Source organism: Nasonia vitripennis, assembly GCF_009193385.2.
Source record: "Nasonia vitripennis strain AsymCx chromosome 4 unlocalized genomic scaffold, Nvit_psr_1.1 chr4_random0009, whole genome shotgun sequence".
Lineage (NCBI taxonomy): Eukaryota > Metazoa > Arthropoda > Insecta > Hymenoptera > Pteromalidae > Nasonia > Nasonia vitripennis.
Window position 1 is genome coordinate 535,829 of NW_022279645.1, and position 16,282 is coordinate 552,110.

The 16,282-nt window shown below is 46.8% G+C and overlaps 2 protein-coding genes across 4 annotated transcripts in view; one reads left to right on the plus strand and one right to left on the minus strand.

Annotated features, from left to right (window-relative positions):
* The window catches only part of LOC100499182 (uncharacterized), a 300,507-nt gene that overhangs the window by 261,943 nt on the left and 22,282 nt on the right, over window positions 1–16,282 (plus strand). The gene's annotated exons all lie outside the window — the stretch shown is intronic.
* On the minus strand, window positions 7,425–8,124 carry LOC116417381. The gene is made up of 2 exons (XM_031930172.1): window positions 7,916–8,124; window positions 7,425–7,858 (listed from the first exon to the last, which is right to left on the minus strand). The coding sequence occupies exons 1-2, from the start codon at window positions 8,053–8,055 to the stop codon at window positions 7,642–7,644; spliced, it is 357 nt and encodes a 118-aa protein (XP_031786032.1). The 5' UTR covers window positions 8,056–8,124; the 3' UTR covers window positions 7,425–7,641.

Below are 16,282 nucleotides of genomic sequence, written 5' to 3' on the forward strand. Positions count from 1 at the left end.
GGGACGCGGGGCAGTATGCTTGTCCCGTTCAGTGGCGAGGTTGTGAGTCTCAGTGTTACACTGGACATCAAATTAACCTGGAAACCGCACATCTATTGTGTCTCCGAAAAAGTAAATAAGGCCCTTTATAGTCTGCGGTTTATAAGGGCATGTACTACCGAGACTCTCCGCAGAAGGTTGGTCGAGACACTGGTCCAACCTCACCTCGACTACTGTGCGGTTGTGTGCCTCGACGCGACAGACGAGCAACGTATACGTATTCCGAGACTCAGTAACACGTGTGTAAGGTACATTTTTGGGGTTGGGAGGGGAGTGCTCATCACACCCTACTGAAAACGACTGGGTTGGCTTCGGACTGACTCACGACGGCTATATTATATGGCCTTATTAATGTACAAAATCACGCCTTTAAGAGAGCCCAGCTATCTGGCTAAGGAGTTCACCAGGTACAAGCCCAGACCGACCGGGATAAGTGAGCATCCCGAACTTAATATCCCATTCGGTGTGAGGAGAGAGATTGGCACCAGAGCTTTTCAGGTTTAGGGTGCCCATCTACGCTATTCAACATACCATCACTTACGGCGTTTAAGAAGGCTGTACTTGAGCACCTCTTCGATTTAGATGCATAAGCGACGTCCTTTGGATCAACTACTGAATGTATTGATGGCAAACTGTGAGCGACGGCCGGCTGTAAACATGTAAATGTATAAACATATTATGCTTGGCGCCCCAAGTATAATCACAAGATTCGTCAAGTTGTAACGTTACTCGGAAAACTAGCAATTTTTCTGTATAACACCTACAGGAAAACTCCTGTTATAACACATAATTAGTCTAAATATATATAATAGTAATTGTTTGACTGAGTTATCCCCATTATAAAAACTAAATATATAATAGTAATTGTTTGGCTGAGTTATCGCCATTATATATAAAATTCAAATCAAGTTGCGCAGTAGCGCCACGAAGGCGAGTTTAAAAAGCAGACAAAGCCGCGGCGTTAAGAATGTTGATGCATGCATCAAGTAATGAAGTGTCGAGCAATGACCAGTTACATGTGTTGAGGTAGCCCATTAGCTTTTTAGCACTGATGGCTTTATAGTTTCTGTAGGAGTAGGTTCTGGGTACTTGTCGTGGGATCTGTACGTCTAGTGTGGATGTAGTAAAGTCATGTCCGTTTATGAAAAGTGAGTCAGTCTTTCAGTATGAGAGTAGGCGATCCTGTTCATCGATCAAGCAAAGGTCGAGCCATGTGTCAAAGTCTTGTATGTGGTGCGTAGGACCATAGAGTACCGATTTAAGGGAGTTTTTCTCGATGAAGGCCTTGATGAACTTGGCATCTTCAGAGAAGGAGAGTTGATCTGCGTTAAAATCATGCATTATGACTTTCGTAGAGTAGTTATGCATATGCGTGTTAAGCTGGTTAATGAAGTTGTTGCTTTGCATGAAAGGTGCATGTGGTGGACGACACACAACCGCCACAAAAATAGGTGGGATACCCTTCGCAGTAATCTCACAGAAAAGATACTCCGGGTTGCCTGCCCTGCCCGTCCAGATGCCGTCCGACGATGATATTAGTGTAGCAGTAAGCGTGTTGTGGATATAGAGGGCTACTTCTCCACCGTTTCTGTTTCTGTCTCGTCTGTGTAGCGTATAGTTTGTAACACGGCAAAATTTCGCCGTGTAACAACGACGTTCGACGCGGTCGGGGTAGAGCGTCTCAAAGCTATCTGTGTGAATGAAAGAGTGAACGTATATAAGTGCGTCGTTTATTTTTTGAGTGAACGACGAGATAGGAGCAGTGGCTGCGACAGACAAAAAGGACAACACACGTCGCCGACTTGTGAGAGAGATGCGAGGAGACGAAGAGCAACCTTTCACCTCGACAGAGCGTTCTAGTCGGCCCCGCGCACCGTAAGACAGCCGATGCAGGTAACGGAGCCCTTCGTGGGGTCTACCTACGTGAGCGTCTGATGCAGCAGGACCAGAGTGATGGCAGCTCGCCCGCACGAACGCCAGGAACAAAAACTATAGCGTCTCGCGTTCGTAGTGACAGATGCCGCCCGAGTCAAGGGCCCTGACGACGGGGCATTGGGAGTCACTACGGGATCCGCAGTCAAGAGTAATCTTGGTTGTCTGCGGGTGAAAGGCTGTCTGTGTGCTACGAGAATTCGAATTTCGCGGCTATCTAAATCGACGTCGTGTCCGCGGGGCTATCTGCGCGCACGCGCGACCGCGCGACGCGGCAACGGCGCGTTGATCAATTAGCGCACGCGGTACGGCAGCTGGGGAGAGCAGAGTGGCGGCCGCGAGCCGCGAGCGCTCGAGCCGGCCATCGCCTTCCCCGACTGCTCCCGAACGGACGTGCCTCAACTTCAACTTCGCCCGGTGTTCCAGCTAGAAGGATTTAAGGTCAGTGAATCGTTTTCCGTTTTCTCCGGTCATATCCGTCTCGCGGGTGAACGGCAGTTCCACGTTTGGTTTCCCGAACGAAAAGGTTATCTTGCGTATCTCGACTATACTCGTGTGTGTGATCTGGTTGCTTCTTGAGCCTTGCGATGCCCGTGAGTCACGCGCGATATCTTTCGTGTACGGGTATTTGCTTGTCGGAGTTGTCTTTATTCACGGGTTATCTTAGTAATTTGTACGAGTCGATTGTAAGTTGTAAGAATTTATTAAGAATATACAGTTCCGTCTGATAAACCACGGGTCTCTATTATTCCGAACCGCCCTCTCTCCTTACCGATTTTCGGGGCTGCAGCTAGCCGAGCAAACCACGTGCAAAAAACCCTTGTGCCAAGAAACAAGGAGTCGCGAGACTCTGGCGTTCACGATGAGCGCCTGGCGCCACCGGGTCATTTTCCAAGCCCTGGGCCCGGGATTGCACAATAACTGGGGTAGCACGAAAACCCGGCGTTTACGGCCCGGTACTGCGCATGGCACGGGGTCAGGTTCCGAGCGGCGAGAGTGCGCGCGTCACCGTGTTTACTCAGCGCCGGGCACGAAGTCGGGTCCGATTTTTTATAGCTTTTCGCGGAGAGAAAATTTCGAGATTTAGATGCATTGGCATCTGGCGATTCAAACCGGCGAACGAGACCCGGGAAGGGGAACTCGAGTTTTGGGGACTTTGCGGGGTCGAGCGTCGCCCTGCGTGCTCTGCGAGGTCAGTCTGAATCGCGATACAGAGCTGAGAGCTTCGTCTTGTAGTTTTTAGCCGAAGACATCATGGGCCCCTTGCCGAAGTCAGCAAAAGGCCACGCGTACGCACTTGTCTTTCAAAATTTATTCACTTGATGGATCGAGTGCGTGCCGCTTTGCAAAGCCAATGGCAAAGCAATACTTGTCGCACTCAAGGAGAGAGTAATTTTGAGATTCGGCGTCAGTTTAGTCAGTCATAGCTGTTGGAGAGTTTGTTGAGACTTTGTTTAGTGCTTGTACGAGCGACGACTTCCAGGCGGAGAAAAAGCGTGCCTCGCGCAGAGACATGTTGAATATTTGACATAGTAGAGGAGCGAGAATTGGCAGTGCTTTGGAGATTACAACCTGTGGGATGCCATCGCTTCCCCTGGTCTGGATGTTGAAGTGTGATATAGCAGCCGAAACATATGATTCTGTGATAGCCCTGAAGATGAAGTGTTCAGGGAGGTCCAGACTCTCCAGGGTTCGCAGATACTCCTCAACAGATGGAGCTTAAGGGTTATTAGAGATGGAGATGAAGTGTTTGTTGAGAGTATCTGAAGAGAACCGAGCAGGTGAAGGTGATTTAGAGGTGGTAATGCCAAGATTTTCAAACTTTCTCCAGATCTCTGCAACATCGGTCAAGGTAGACAAGCGTGAATAATAGTAATTCAGCCTAGCCTCCTTAGCCTGTTTATGAGCGTAGTCCCGTGCGATACTACAGAAGTATATCGATTACCCAAGGTAATCGACTTCTGCGAAAGCGCCTGTAGAGTCTGTTCCTTTCAGACAAAAGGTCACGAAGAGCCGTGGTGAACCACGGGCGACGTTTACGTCCTGGAGTCACAGTCTTTAATGGGGCGAGATGATTTATGGCGTTCGTTAACTTAGCGTTAAGAATGGTAATGGATTCGTCAAGTGATGACGTGGTGAGGGATGACCAGTCACATGCGTTAAGGAAGTCCCTTAGCTTCTCAGCACAGATTCCTTTGTATTTTCTTTAAGAGTATGTAGCAGGTACGTGGCGTAGAATCTGTACGTCGAGTGTGACCGTGATAAGGTCATGTCCGTTGATAAAAGGAGTGTCTGTCTGCCAGTATGAGAGCAGACAATCCTGTTCATCAATCAAGCATAGGTCAAGCCAGGTGTCAGAGTCCTGCCTGTGATGGGTTGCACCATATGGTACAGAAATAAGGGAGTTCTCATCAATGAAAGCCCTGATGAAATTTGCGTCTTCAGATGAGGAAAGTTGATCGGAATAAAAGTCACCTATGATGACCTTTGTGAAGTAATTGTGCATATGCGTTCTTAGTATCGCAATGAAATTAGATCCCTGGATTAAGGGTGAGTGCGGAGGGCGATACACAACCCCCACGAAGATGGATGATACTCCCTTAGATGAGATCTCACAAAATAGATACTCCGGCATCCGGTTTGCCCGACAATTCGCCATCAGATGACGAGATAACGCTGGCTGTCAATGAATGATTTATATAGAGGGCCACACCTCCACCATTTCTGTCTCTGTCCCGTCTGTTTTTTTTTAGTCAGAGAATTGATACTGACTTGGATCGACTTGGTGTTTATTGCATCTAGCCTCCCCATGGTCCTGACGGATGCTACATCTCTTCTAAGGACCGTGGGGTCAAGCGCGCTCATAACTGAAAAAGTGAGGAGGTGCAGCGAGGTTTCACGGGTATAGTGTAGACCCGTGACAACGACAATACTGTTCGAGGTCTGCTCCTGGCGCCTCTTGACCTCCGCCAGTTCACTGCGCAGGCTACAGATCTCTGCAGTGTTGGGCACAGTGCTGCCGCTGTCCCGCTGCATCGTCGGGCTCCTCGATGACAGGTCTTGGATTTGTGCCTGCAGCTCGGTGATGGTGAACTCAACATTGTGTATGCGAGTCTTGAGTGCAGGCAACTCATCGAGGGCCTTAAGTCGCTTCTCCAGCGGGCCCAGACGCTGCTCAATTTTGGAGATCCTCTCTGACACGATGTTCTGGGTCTTGAGGACTTCCGTTTGAGCATTACGTATATCTTGGAGAGCTCCGCGAATGTCCCTCAAAGCAGCCTCAATGGACGGCGTAGGTGTTGTTACTCCGGCCGAGCGGGTTGGTGAGGGATTTCTCAATGTGTTGGCTGATGGTGGTGCTCATCTAGTCTTCTTATTCACCGACTGCTGTTGATTGGGAGTATTCCTGCCTGCTGCTGTTGTTACAGTTATGCCCGTTGCTGATGCTGTAGCAGAGGTGGATTGAGTTCTCACTTTGTCACCCTTAGCGATGTTGTTGTCTGCATATGAGGAACAGGCTATAATCTGCCTGTCGTTCACCACGATAGTCTTAATGTTGACGGTGTTTTGGCACTTGACGTGGTAGTACAGAACCCAAAATTCACACTTTTTGGGGTCTTTGTGCTGTATGTGTTGTTTACAGCTGCTGCATGGTTGAAAAAGGCACTTCCACACTCTTCTCGCCATTTGCACTAATTTTTCGTCGATAACTTACTAGTAGTCGGAAAGCAGATATTTGTTGGAGGATGATAAGTTATCGACGGAGTGTAAGAGTAGGTGTCGCGACTCTTACGGCTAGATGGAGCGTTAGTGGAGAGAGCGTGAAAGTACCGACCTCAAACCGTGTGAAGACGCCTTAAAAGTTCTCCCACGATGCAGCAGATGTCGTGACGATGTTGATTGTGGAGAGAAAGAGACGCCGTGCAAGTGAGAAAACAAGCCAAGCCAAGCCATGCAGATTTGCAGGTTAGGAGCCGTGTAGAAAGTTTGCAGTAGAAAATATCACAGAGAAAAATTGCCTTCGGCGATTTATGTATCGTCGTGAAGGTTGCAAAAAGGAGCGTGCAACTCTACAACAGAAGACGGCCCGAAGGCATGAAGCAGCAGAAAAGCAGTACAAAAAAAAAAAGATGGATCAGCAGAGCTGTCAACTGTACTCACCAGAGAGATTAGATTAGATTGGATTTAATAAGTTTTATTTCTGTACATTGTGTTGTACAATTCAAAATAACAGTATAAAGTAAAACCAGTTATAATTTGTGTGTGTGTGTGTGTGAGAGATGATATATATAGTGAGTGTGAAATGATATATATAGAGTGGAGGAGTGTAAGTGTTTGTGAGATGATTAGAGTTTTCAAGTGCATAAAAATATTTTTTAGCTAATTGTTTGAAGTGTGACATGGATTTAGTGTTGCGAAGGCGTGATGGTAGCGAGTTCCAGAGGTATGAGGCGCTTATATGGAATGAACCTTTCAGCATCTCCGTCTTGAAAGTCGGGATGTCCAGAGGCGTCACCTCCCCCCTCACAGGCCTGTGCGCGACGTGAAAGTCAAAAAAGGCCAAGATGTAGGAAGGCACAGCTGTGTTAAACAGTTTTCGTAGAAAACAGGCTGCAAAGTACTTTCTACGTCTGGCAGTTGTAAGCCATTGCAGTTTACGCCTGTAGGGGGTGATGTGCTCGTCCTTACACCATAGATGTATCGAATTCCCGTGTTTACGAGTCTCTGGAATTTTGTGTCAAGTTCTTGGGTCAGGTCACAGTATACCAATGAGCAGTAGTCGATGATTGGAAATAGGAGTGCTTGCACGAGATGTTTACACAACCTGAGATTGGTACTTTTCCTGAATAAGTAAAGCGTATACATTAATGAGTGAGCACGATTGCATAGTTGTGTAACGTGCTCTTTCCACGTTAGTTTGGAGTCAAGCACCAACCCCAGATTGCGCACGAATGATTCATAGTCGACCCGGGCTCCCCCTATGTTGATGTAGGTGTTAGCAACAGTTGGTAAAGCATTAATGTAGTAGGGGGAGCCCAGGACAATTGCCTTAGTTTTCAGGACATTAAGTTTAAGGTGATTTTGTGCAGCCCAGCCCATTATGCTTTCGGCATTAGCTCTCATCTTGTCAGAACGAGAATCGAGCTCCTCAAGGTGGCATTGGCTGTATATTTGCAAGCCATAACATAGATTAGATGGGACACATCTGAATCCAGGCAAAAACCAATGTCATTGATGTACAACGCGAACAGCAGGGGACCTAGAACCGATCCCTGCGGGACACCGGTGTTCAGGGGCCGGAAGGTGGAGAGCTCGTCGTTGTCACCAATAACGGCCTGCTTTCTTCCCGTAAGGTAAGATGCAAGCCAGCGGATGACCTGCTTGGTGAAGCCGAAAGAGGATAGCTTTCTCAGGAGCCTGACGTGATACACCGTATCAAACGCCTTGCTGAAATCAAATAGAAACAGAAGCGTGACTTTCTTTTTGTTTATGCCAAGCCTTACATCATCAGTCAGCTTAATTAAGCCAGACTGTGTGCTGTGACCGGTGCGGAAGCCTATTTGTAGGTTGTCAATGAGTAGTCTTGATTCAAGATATTCCGAGACTTGCCTGTGCACCAGCCACTCCAGCGCCTTTGATAAAAAACAGAGGAGAGAAATTGGACGATAGTCAGTCAGGGCTGTTGGTGAACTGACCTTGTTCAGTGCTCGCACCAGCGACATCTTCCAGGCAGAGGGGAAGCGTGACTCGCTTAAGGACAGGTTGAAAATCCGACATAGTAAAGGAGCGAGTACGGATAGTGCCTTTGAAATTACAACCTGTGGGATGCCATCGTTGCCTCTGGCCTGGGTGTGGAAGTGCGACACAGCAGCCAAAACGTCCGATTCTGTAATAACCTTGAAGTTGAAATGCTCAGGGAAGTCTCGAGGGTACGCAGAAAAACCTCAACTGCAGGAGCCAGTGGATCATTTGAGATGGAACTAAAGTGTTTGTTGAGGTCATCTGTAGAGAAGTGAGAAGGTGATGGTGCTTTAGAGGTGGTGATTCCAAGGTTCTCAAGCTCTCTCCAGATCTTAGCGACATCAGTTAGGGTTGACAGGCGTGAATAATAATAATTCGATCACAAGGTAGACGAGTTCTGCGAAACCTTCTGTAAAGTCTGTCCCGTTCAGTCAAGAGGTCACGAAGAGCCGTGGTAAACCACGGGTGATGTTTACGTCTTGGAGTAAGTGGAGTAGAGAGAGAGAGAGAGAGAGAGAGAGAGAGATTGGTTTTATTTTTGTACATTATGTTGTACATATACATTCTAGTAGTTTGGTGAAATAAAGATAATAATTGTTGTGTCAGGGTGTAAGTGTGAAAGTGAGTAATGGAATTAAGTGAGATGAGATGAAAGTGTGTTCATGAGATGAAATGTTTGCGTCATGTTTGTGTATTTTCCAAATTGAAGAAGTGATTTTTAGCCGCCTGTTTAAAGTGTGATATCGACAGGGTGTTACGTAGGTGAGATGGAAGGCTGTTCCAGAGGTAGAAAGCGCTGATGAAAAATGAGTTCTTCAGCGTCTCCATCTTGAAGGGCGGGATGTCCAGGGGGGTCACCTCACCTCTCACAGGCCTGAGCGCGACGTGGAAATCAAAATAGGCTAATAAGTAAGAGGGTACTGAGGTGTTAAAGATTTTTCTAAGAAAACATGCCATAAAGTATTTCCTACGTCCGGCGGTGGTAAGCCATTGCAACTCACGCCTATAAGGGGAGATGTGCTCGTCCCTCCTTACACCGTAGATATAACGGATCCCCGTGTTGACAAGCCTCTGAAGCTTCAGGTCGAGTTCTTGCGTCAGGTCACAGTAAGCCAGTGAACAGTAGTCGATGATGGGAAACAGGAGTGCTTGCACTAAATGTTGGCGCAATCTGAAGTTAGTGCTCTTCCGAAAAAAGTAGAGACGATACATTAAAGAGTGAGCACGTTTGCAAATTTGTGTGACGTGCTCTTTCCATGATAGTTTGGAATCGAGCACCAACCCCAGATTGCGTACAGATGATTCGTAGTCGACCTGGGCTCCCCCTATATTTATATAGGTGTTGGCAGTAGAGGGAAGAGCATTTATATAGTAGGGGGAACCCAGGACGATTGCCTTAGTCTTACTGACATTCAGCCTAAGCCTATTTAGTGCTACCCGGCCCATTATCCTCTCGGCGTTAGCACTCATCCTGACAGAACAGGAGTCGAGCTCCTCAAGGGGGCATTGGCAGTAGATTAGCAAGTCATCCGCGTAGATTAGATGGGATACATCTGAATCAAGGCAGAAACCAATGTCATTGATGTACAACGCGAACAACAAGGGGCCCAAAACTGACCCCTGTGGGATACCGGTGTTTAGTGATAGGAATGTTGAGAGTTCGTTGTTGTCACCAGTGACGGCCTGTTTTCTTCCGGAAAGGTAAGATACAAGCCAGCGGATGACCTGCTTGGAGAAGCCGAAAGAGGATAGCTTTCCGAGCAGCCTGACGTGACACACTGTGTCAAACGCCTTGCTGAAGTCAAATAGAAGTAGCAGAGTGACTTTCTTCCTGTCCATCCCAAGCCTGACATCATCAGTCAGCTTAATTAAGCCAGACTGCGTGCTGTGGCCAGTGCGAAAGCCAGTTTGGAAGTTGTCAAGGTAAAGCCTTGTTTCAAGATATTCAGAAATTTGCTTGTGCACCAGCCACTCCAGCGCCTTGGACAGGAAACAGAGTAGAGAGATCGGACGGTAGTCAGTTACAGCTGTTGGAGAGTTGACTTTATTTAGTGCTCTTACGAGCGATGATTTCCAGGCGGAGGGAAAGCGTGCCTCGCTCAGAGACACGTTGAGAATTTGACAGAGTAAGGGAGCGAGTATTGGCAGTGCTTTAGAAACTACAACCTGTGGGATGCCATCACTTCCTCTGGCCTGGGTGTTAAAGTGTGTTACTGCAGCCGACACGTCCGATTCTGTGATTTCTCTGAAGATGAAGTGTTCAGGGAGGTCCAGACTCTCCAGGGTTCGCAGATACTCCTCAACAGATGGAGCTTGAGGGTCATTTGAGATGGAGCTAAAGTGTTCGTTGAGAGCATCCGGAGAGAGCCGAGCAGGTGAAGGAGTTTTAGAAGTAGTAATACCAAGATTCCCAAGCTCTCTCCAGATCTCTGCAACGTCGCTCAAGGAGGACAGGCGCGATTAGTAGTAATTTAACCTGGCCTCCTCAATCCGTTTATGAGCGTCGTCCCGCGCGATTCTATAAAAGTATAGGTCCCACGGTAAACGACTTCTGCGAAAACGTCTGTAGAGTCTGTTCCTTTCAGTTGAAAGGTCACGAAGAGGCGCGGTAAACCACGGGTGACGTTTACGTCCAGGTGTCACGGTCTTTAATGGGGCGAGATGATTTATGGCGTTCGAGATGTTGGTGTTAAGAGTGGTGATGCATTCGTCAAGTGGTGGCGTGGCGAAGGATGACCAGTCACATGAGCTAAGGAAGTCCCTTAGCTTCTCAGCACAGATTCCTTTGTAGTTTCTGTAAGAGTATGTAGTAGGTACGTGGCGTGGAATCTGTACGTCGAGTGTGGCCGTAATCAGGTCATGTCCGTTGATGAAAGGAGTGTCAGTCTTCCAGTGTGAGAGCAGGCGATCCTGCTCATCAATCAAGCATAGGTCAAGCCAGGTGTCACAGTCCTGTCTGTGATGGGTTGCACCATATGGTACAGAAATAAGGGAGTTCTCATCAATGAAAGCCCTGATGAAATTTGCGTCTTCAGATGAGGAAAGCTGATCAGTATTGAAATCTCCCATGATGACCTTCGTGGAGTAGTTGTGCATATGCATTGTTAGTTGTTCGATGAAGTTAGATCTCTGGATAAAGGGTGAGTGAGGAGGGCGATACACAACTCCCACGAAGATGGGCGGTATTCCCTTAGATGTGATTTCACAAAAAAGATACTCTGGCTTACCCGGCTTGCCCGACCATTCGCCGTCAGATGACGAGATAACGCTATCAGTCAGTGAATGATGAATGTAGAGGGCCACACCTCAACCGTTCCTGTTTCTGTCCCGTCTGTACAAAGTGTAATCATCCAGTGAAGGGATGGATAGTATCTTGTCACTCAGCCAGGTCTCAGTTACAGCCACTACGTGAAAAGGGGGACGAGTGGACAAGAAGAACCTGATCATCTCAATGTGACCCGTAAGGGAGTTCGCATTGAAATGACAGACCCTAAGACCCTCAGACAGAGACACCTTGGAGGCAGATGTCGATGAGATGAATGATTTAGATGGTGGTTTTGGCGGGATGATAGGTGTGTGTCTTAGTGTGTGATGTCCATGCTGGCTGTTGGCGGCGTTCGGGCCAAAAAAGCCTCAAGATCAGCATCGGTGGAGATGATAGTGGCCCGCTCACTGTCCTCGCCAGAACGGATGTAAATTCTCCCATCCCTCACGAAGGAACGGCAACCTTTTCTCCTCTTCGCCTCAAGCCTGGTCTTGATGCGCAACTTATGGATGTCGGGAGGAAGCAGCTCGTTAATGTTGACAAGTCCCTGGTGATCTGGGTAGAGAGCTTTCGCTTCCTTCAGTAGTGCATCATCGAGTTCGCTGGTATGAAGTTTACGCTTCCTAGCTTTGGCCACTATGATGGAGCGGGCCAGCGGACTGGAGGAGAGAGTGACAGCTAGGGGTGGAAATCTGCTGTCACCTTGGGCGTTGATGGTGTTAGCATCGAGTTTCCCCATGGTTCTGACGGTTGCACCACCACATTATTCGCAGAGCGCTTCTGCTTCCTCTTAATCTCAGCCAGTTCACTGCGGAGGTTGTTGATCTCCTCGGAGGCAGGAGCACTGCTGATGTTGTGCTGCTCTGCGAGACTCCTTGACGACAGTTCTTGATATTGAGCCTGCAGCTCGGAGATGGAGGACTCGACATTGGTTAGTCGAGTCTTGAGCGCAGGCAAGCCGTCAAGGGCTTTGAGGCGGCTTTCAAGAGGGCCAAGCTTAATCTCGATTCTTGAGACCCTTTCAGACATGGTGTTTTGTGCCTGAAGGGCCTGATTCTGGATCTTCCTAATATAATCCAGCGCCGCGAATATGTCCTTAAGGGACGTTTCGATGAACGAATCCTGTGTTCTTGCAGGCGACTGGGTTCTGGAGCCCGCAAGAGAAGGAGGTGCCGAGTTGTTCTTTTTGTGCGCGCCCGTTCCAGGCGTGCCCTTGGCTGACCTATTTGCTGCTGCTGACACTGCTGCTGTTTGAGCTCTCGTCTGCGTGGTTTTTGGTGTGACGGTGGCATATTCCTCCGCACAGACTGCGCAAGCGAGCGTTGCAGTATCACTAACCATTATAGACCTGATGTTGACAAAAATGGAGTGGAACTACCGATTACACAGCTCGCAGATCTTCATTTTCCCTTTGGCAGCTTTATTACATTGAGCACACGTGAGGAGCGACTCGGCATTCTTCACACCAATTTTTGATGTTATTATTAAGTCTCCGTCGACAACTTATTGGCAGTTGATAATGTAGAGCGTGTTGTAAAGTAGTAGCAGGTGGTAGGTTATCGACTGATAATATCGACTGATAGGTAAGCTAGAGACTTAATACTCTCGAAAGCCAGATGGGGTGCTAATCGAGAGAGGTGAGAATAGACCGACCTGTGATTGATGATGTTGCTGGTGGTGTTCCGTGTACCCGACAGGTGGCTCCACGTGGATCGCTTTGAGGAGAAATAGACGCCGTGCAGCAAGGAGAAAAGCCGTGCGAGTTTGCAGGTTAGGTTACAGCAGGTGATGTTGGAGCAAGAAATTAGCGTTGAAAGAAGTTGCAGCCTCCAGTGATTATTATCTCACGATGAAGGTTGCAGAAAGGCGCATGCAACAAACTACAAAACAAATGGCCCAAAGGCAGCGTGCGGCAGTAATAGATCTTAGAAAAGTAAGCAGAGCAAAGCAGGCTGTTGTACTCACGTGAGAGAGAGAGAGAGAGAGAGAGAGAGAGAGAGAGAGAGAGAGAGAGAGAGAGAGATAGGTCTATATTTGCTGAAAGCAAAAACTAATACAATATAGATCACAAAGACTGTGTCCCATACAGTTCAACAAAAAGAGAAAAAAAAAAATATAAAAATACCGTCACATAAAATCACATAAAATCACATTTCGTCATATTTAATTATCACATTAAACTTTTCTAATATTACGCTGTACATTTGAGGTTTGGTCATAGACCTATCTGTATTGCACGTTTGAAATCTAAAAATACGTAATACTGGAAGAATTTTTACGGCCTAAGGGCCGAGTCTGACTAGATTAAAACTAGATGAAGATTAAGAATGCAGCGCCAGAGGACTCAGAGTCGTCACGATTCAGTGGCCAGCAGGTGCCGCCGTAGTGCCCCCTTGAAGGAGGCGAGAGATGGCAGGTTTCGCAGAGTAGAAGGGAGAGAGTTCCAGAACCGAGTACCCTGGATCTGGAAGGCCCTAGCTCCGGTTTCAGTACTCACGGTAGGGATGCTCATTTCCGGGGGATCTCCCCTACTGGAGGGTCCTTGCTTGTGTTTATTGAACAATGAGGCCAGATACGAAGGTTCACCGATCCGGATTATTCTGTATAATAGAATGGCCTCAAAGTAGAGCCTTCTGGAATCGGTACAAAGCCATTCTAGACGCCTCCGGTAAGGACTGATGTGTTCATCGCTCCCAACACCGAAGATGAATCTCACACACGAATTGCTCAGTCTCTGTACCCGTATTCGTTGTTCGTTAGAAGCGTCCAGGATAGTCACAGCACAGTAGTCGGGGTGCGGTTGTATAAGTGTCTCAACTAGCCTTCTGCGGAGAGTCTCATTGGTGCAGCCCTTGATAAACCGCAGGCTATACTATCTTTGTTGGTGTGTAGATAGATCTGGATGTCATCCGCGTAAAAAAGATGTTTAATTGTGTTGGCGTCGAGTATATTTTGCAGGTCGTTGACATAGAGGCTAAACAGCAAGGGTCCCAGGACAGAACCCTGTGGAACTCCCAGATTGGTTTCAAGCCACTCTGAAGTTCCGTTTTTATTCGAAATTATCATCTGAGATCGACCCTTTAAATATGATTTAATCCACAGAAGAGCCGCCCTAGAGAACCCCAGCTGTCTCAACTTAGATAGTAATTTGGAAGGTGAGATGGTGTCAAAGGCCTTGCTGAAGTCAAACGACAGCATAAGCGTCACCTTCTTTTTGTCAATTGCCATGCGTACGTCGTCGGTCAATTTTAATAACGCTGTTTGTGTACTGTGGTGTTTTCGGAAACCAGTCTGGAAGGGGTCGATTATATTATTTTTATTGAGATACTCCGTAATCTGGGTGTGCGCGATCTTCTCGAGTACCTTTCAGAGGAAGCAGAGCAATGCAATTGGACGAAAGTCCTTAACATTGGAAGGAGCGCTGGTCTTTCTTAGCGCGATTAACTGTGCCTGCTTCCAGATACTCGGAAAGATCCCCTGAGCGAAGGAGCAGTTAAATAAATTAAGAATAAATTCGCCAATAATTGGGAGGGTCTTGACGACCACCCCGCATGGAATACCATCGACACCCCTCGCTTGCGAGGAAAAATGTGATATAGCAAGGACGACGTGTCTATATTTTTGAGGGGTGACACCGATACTCCCGCGAAGTGCTCATTCAGCTCCCCCGGCATAAAACCAAAATACTCCTCCTCCTTACGCCCAGGCAGGAGGCCGAGATGACGCATTACCTTCCAGATATTTCTATTTTCATCAAGGGCGTCTGATAGTTGTTGGCGAAGGAAGGACTCACGCTCTTGAGCAGAACGCATGTCGACCTGAGTGTAACATTGCGTTTATCAATGAGGAGCCTCAGCTCTGGTCCAAACCAAGGAGCATATTTGAGAGAGAGAGAGAGAGAGAGAGAGAGAGAGAGAGAGAGAGAGAGAGAGAGAGGCGACAGCACCCGAGACGAAGAGGGCCATCGGTAACGCTGGTGTGATCTGCACCAGGATTTGCGGCAGCTCCGCGACACCATAGGAGAGACCGAGGACTGGGAGGTCGATCTATTCAACCGGTTCGACCAGTATGTCGAGGAGGCCGGTGACCAGGCCGATCCAGAGGCCGCAACTTAGACGAGTCGCATACAAAATCGGCGCGAGGAACAACGACTAGTCGCTGGAGCCCGGCGACGCACACTGGGCCCTATAGACATTTGTTGTTTCAAATTCTCTACGGTCCATGGTTTTTGACCAATCACAATAAGTTAAAGTTTATTTCTAAAAAACCTAATTTGCATAGATAATTTTCACGATCATTATCAGTCGTTCTCACGACTACTTCTCCAGCGATTATCCTTGCAAATAGTTTTTCATCAGCCGTTTTTACGGCTACTGTTTGCATAGATAATTTTTACGGTCTTTTTAAAACGTACATTTTCACGACTACTCCGGCGATTATTGTTGCAAACAGTTTCTTATCAACCGTTTTCACGGCTACTGTTTTCATATATAGTTTTCAGGTTAATTTTTGAGCAGTCATCATCATGACTGCATCAAAGTACCTTTCATTCATCCCCTCTAAGTGAAACCTAACAATGAATACTTTTTCCATTCAAAACGGTATATTGTGTGATATACTGTTGAAATTAAACAATAAAAGTAGAAGTGTAAATTGCTCGATTGATTATAAGCGCAATATGAGCTCAGTGATGAGAAATCAAGCATCCTTAAAAAAAAACTTGAGAGTTCTTTTATGGTCACTTTCAAGTCAAAACTGTCTGCTGCACTTTATAAAGAACACATATTTAGGAAAAAATATGTATCTTGGATAGCAGATAACTTTGTTGTGAATTTTGATAACAACCTGAAGCGTGAAAGACCTGTCACTGATAGTTTTGAAGACAGTTCGAGATCTACGAAATACAGGATAATACAGTCTATTACTAGTAGCTTTTCTCAGGAAAAAATAAAAAAAGCTTTTTATAAAAATTTAAGAGATTCTGGGAAAAAGCATTTAATTAAACAAATTGAAGATCTTTTAAGCGATCCAAATTGTTCTATGAATAATTCCGTTTCAGAGGAAATAATTCCTTTCATCGAAGATAAAGCAATAGCTCTGATTGAAGATGCAAAATTGTCGAAGTGGCAGTATGATGCTATTCGCAAACTGGTAAAAGGAAAAAATGTTGATATTTTCATACCTTATAAACAACTTTTTTCAGCAAAAGAAAATTGGTATCCTATATCTTCTAGTCTCTCCATTTCTGAAAAAGGTGGTAGCGTTGATTTATAACAACTGTTGAATCATACATCTAAACGTCTC

What these genes read in the sequence shown, in the direction of transcription:
- LOC116417381 (XM_031930172.1), bottom strand. Translation starts at nt 8,055, where the DNA reads ATGTCGCTAAGATCTGGAGAGAGCTTGAGAACCTTGGAATCACCACCT. An exon ending in CACTGGCTCCTGCAGTTGAG is followed by an intron (nt 7,859 to 7,915) that starts GTTTTTCTGCGT and finishes AGGTTATTACAG; the next exon opens with AATCGGACGTTTTGGCTGCT.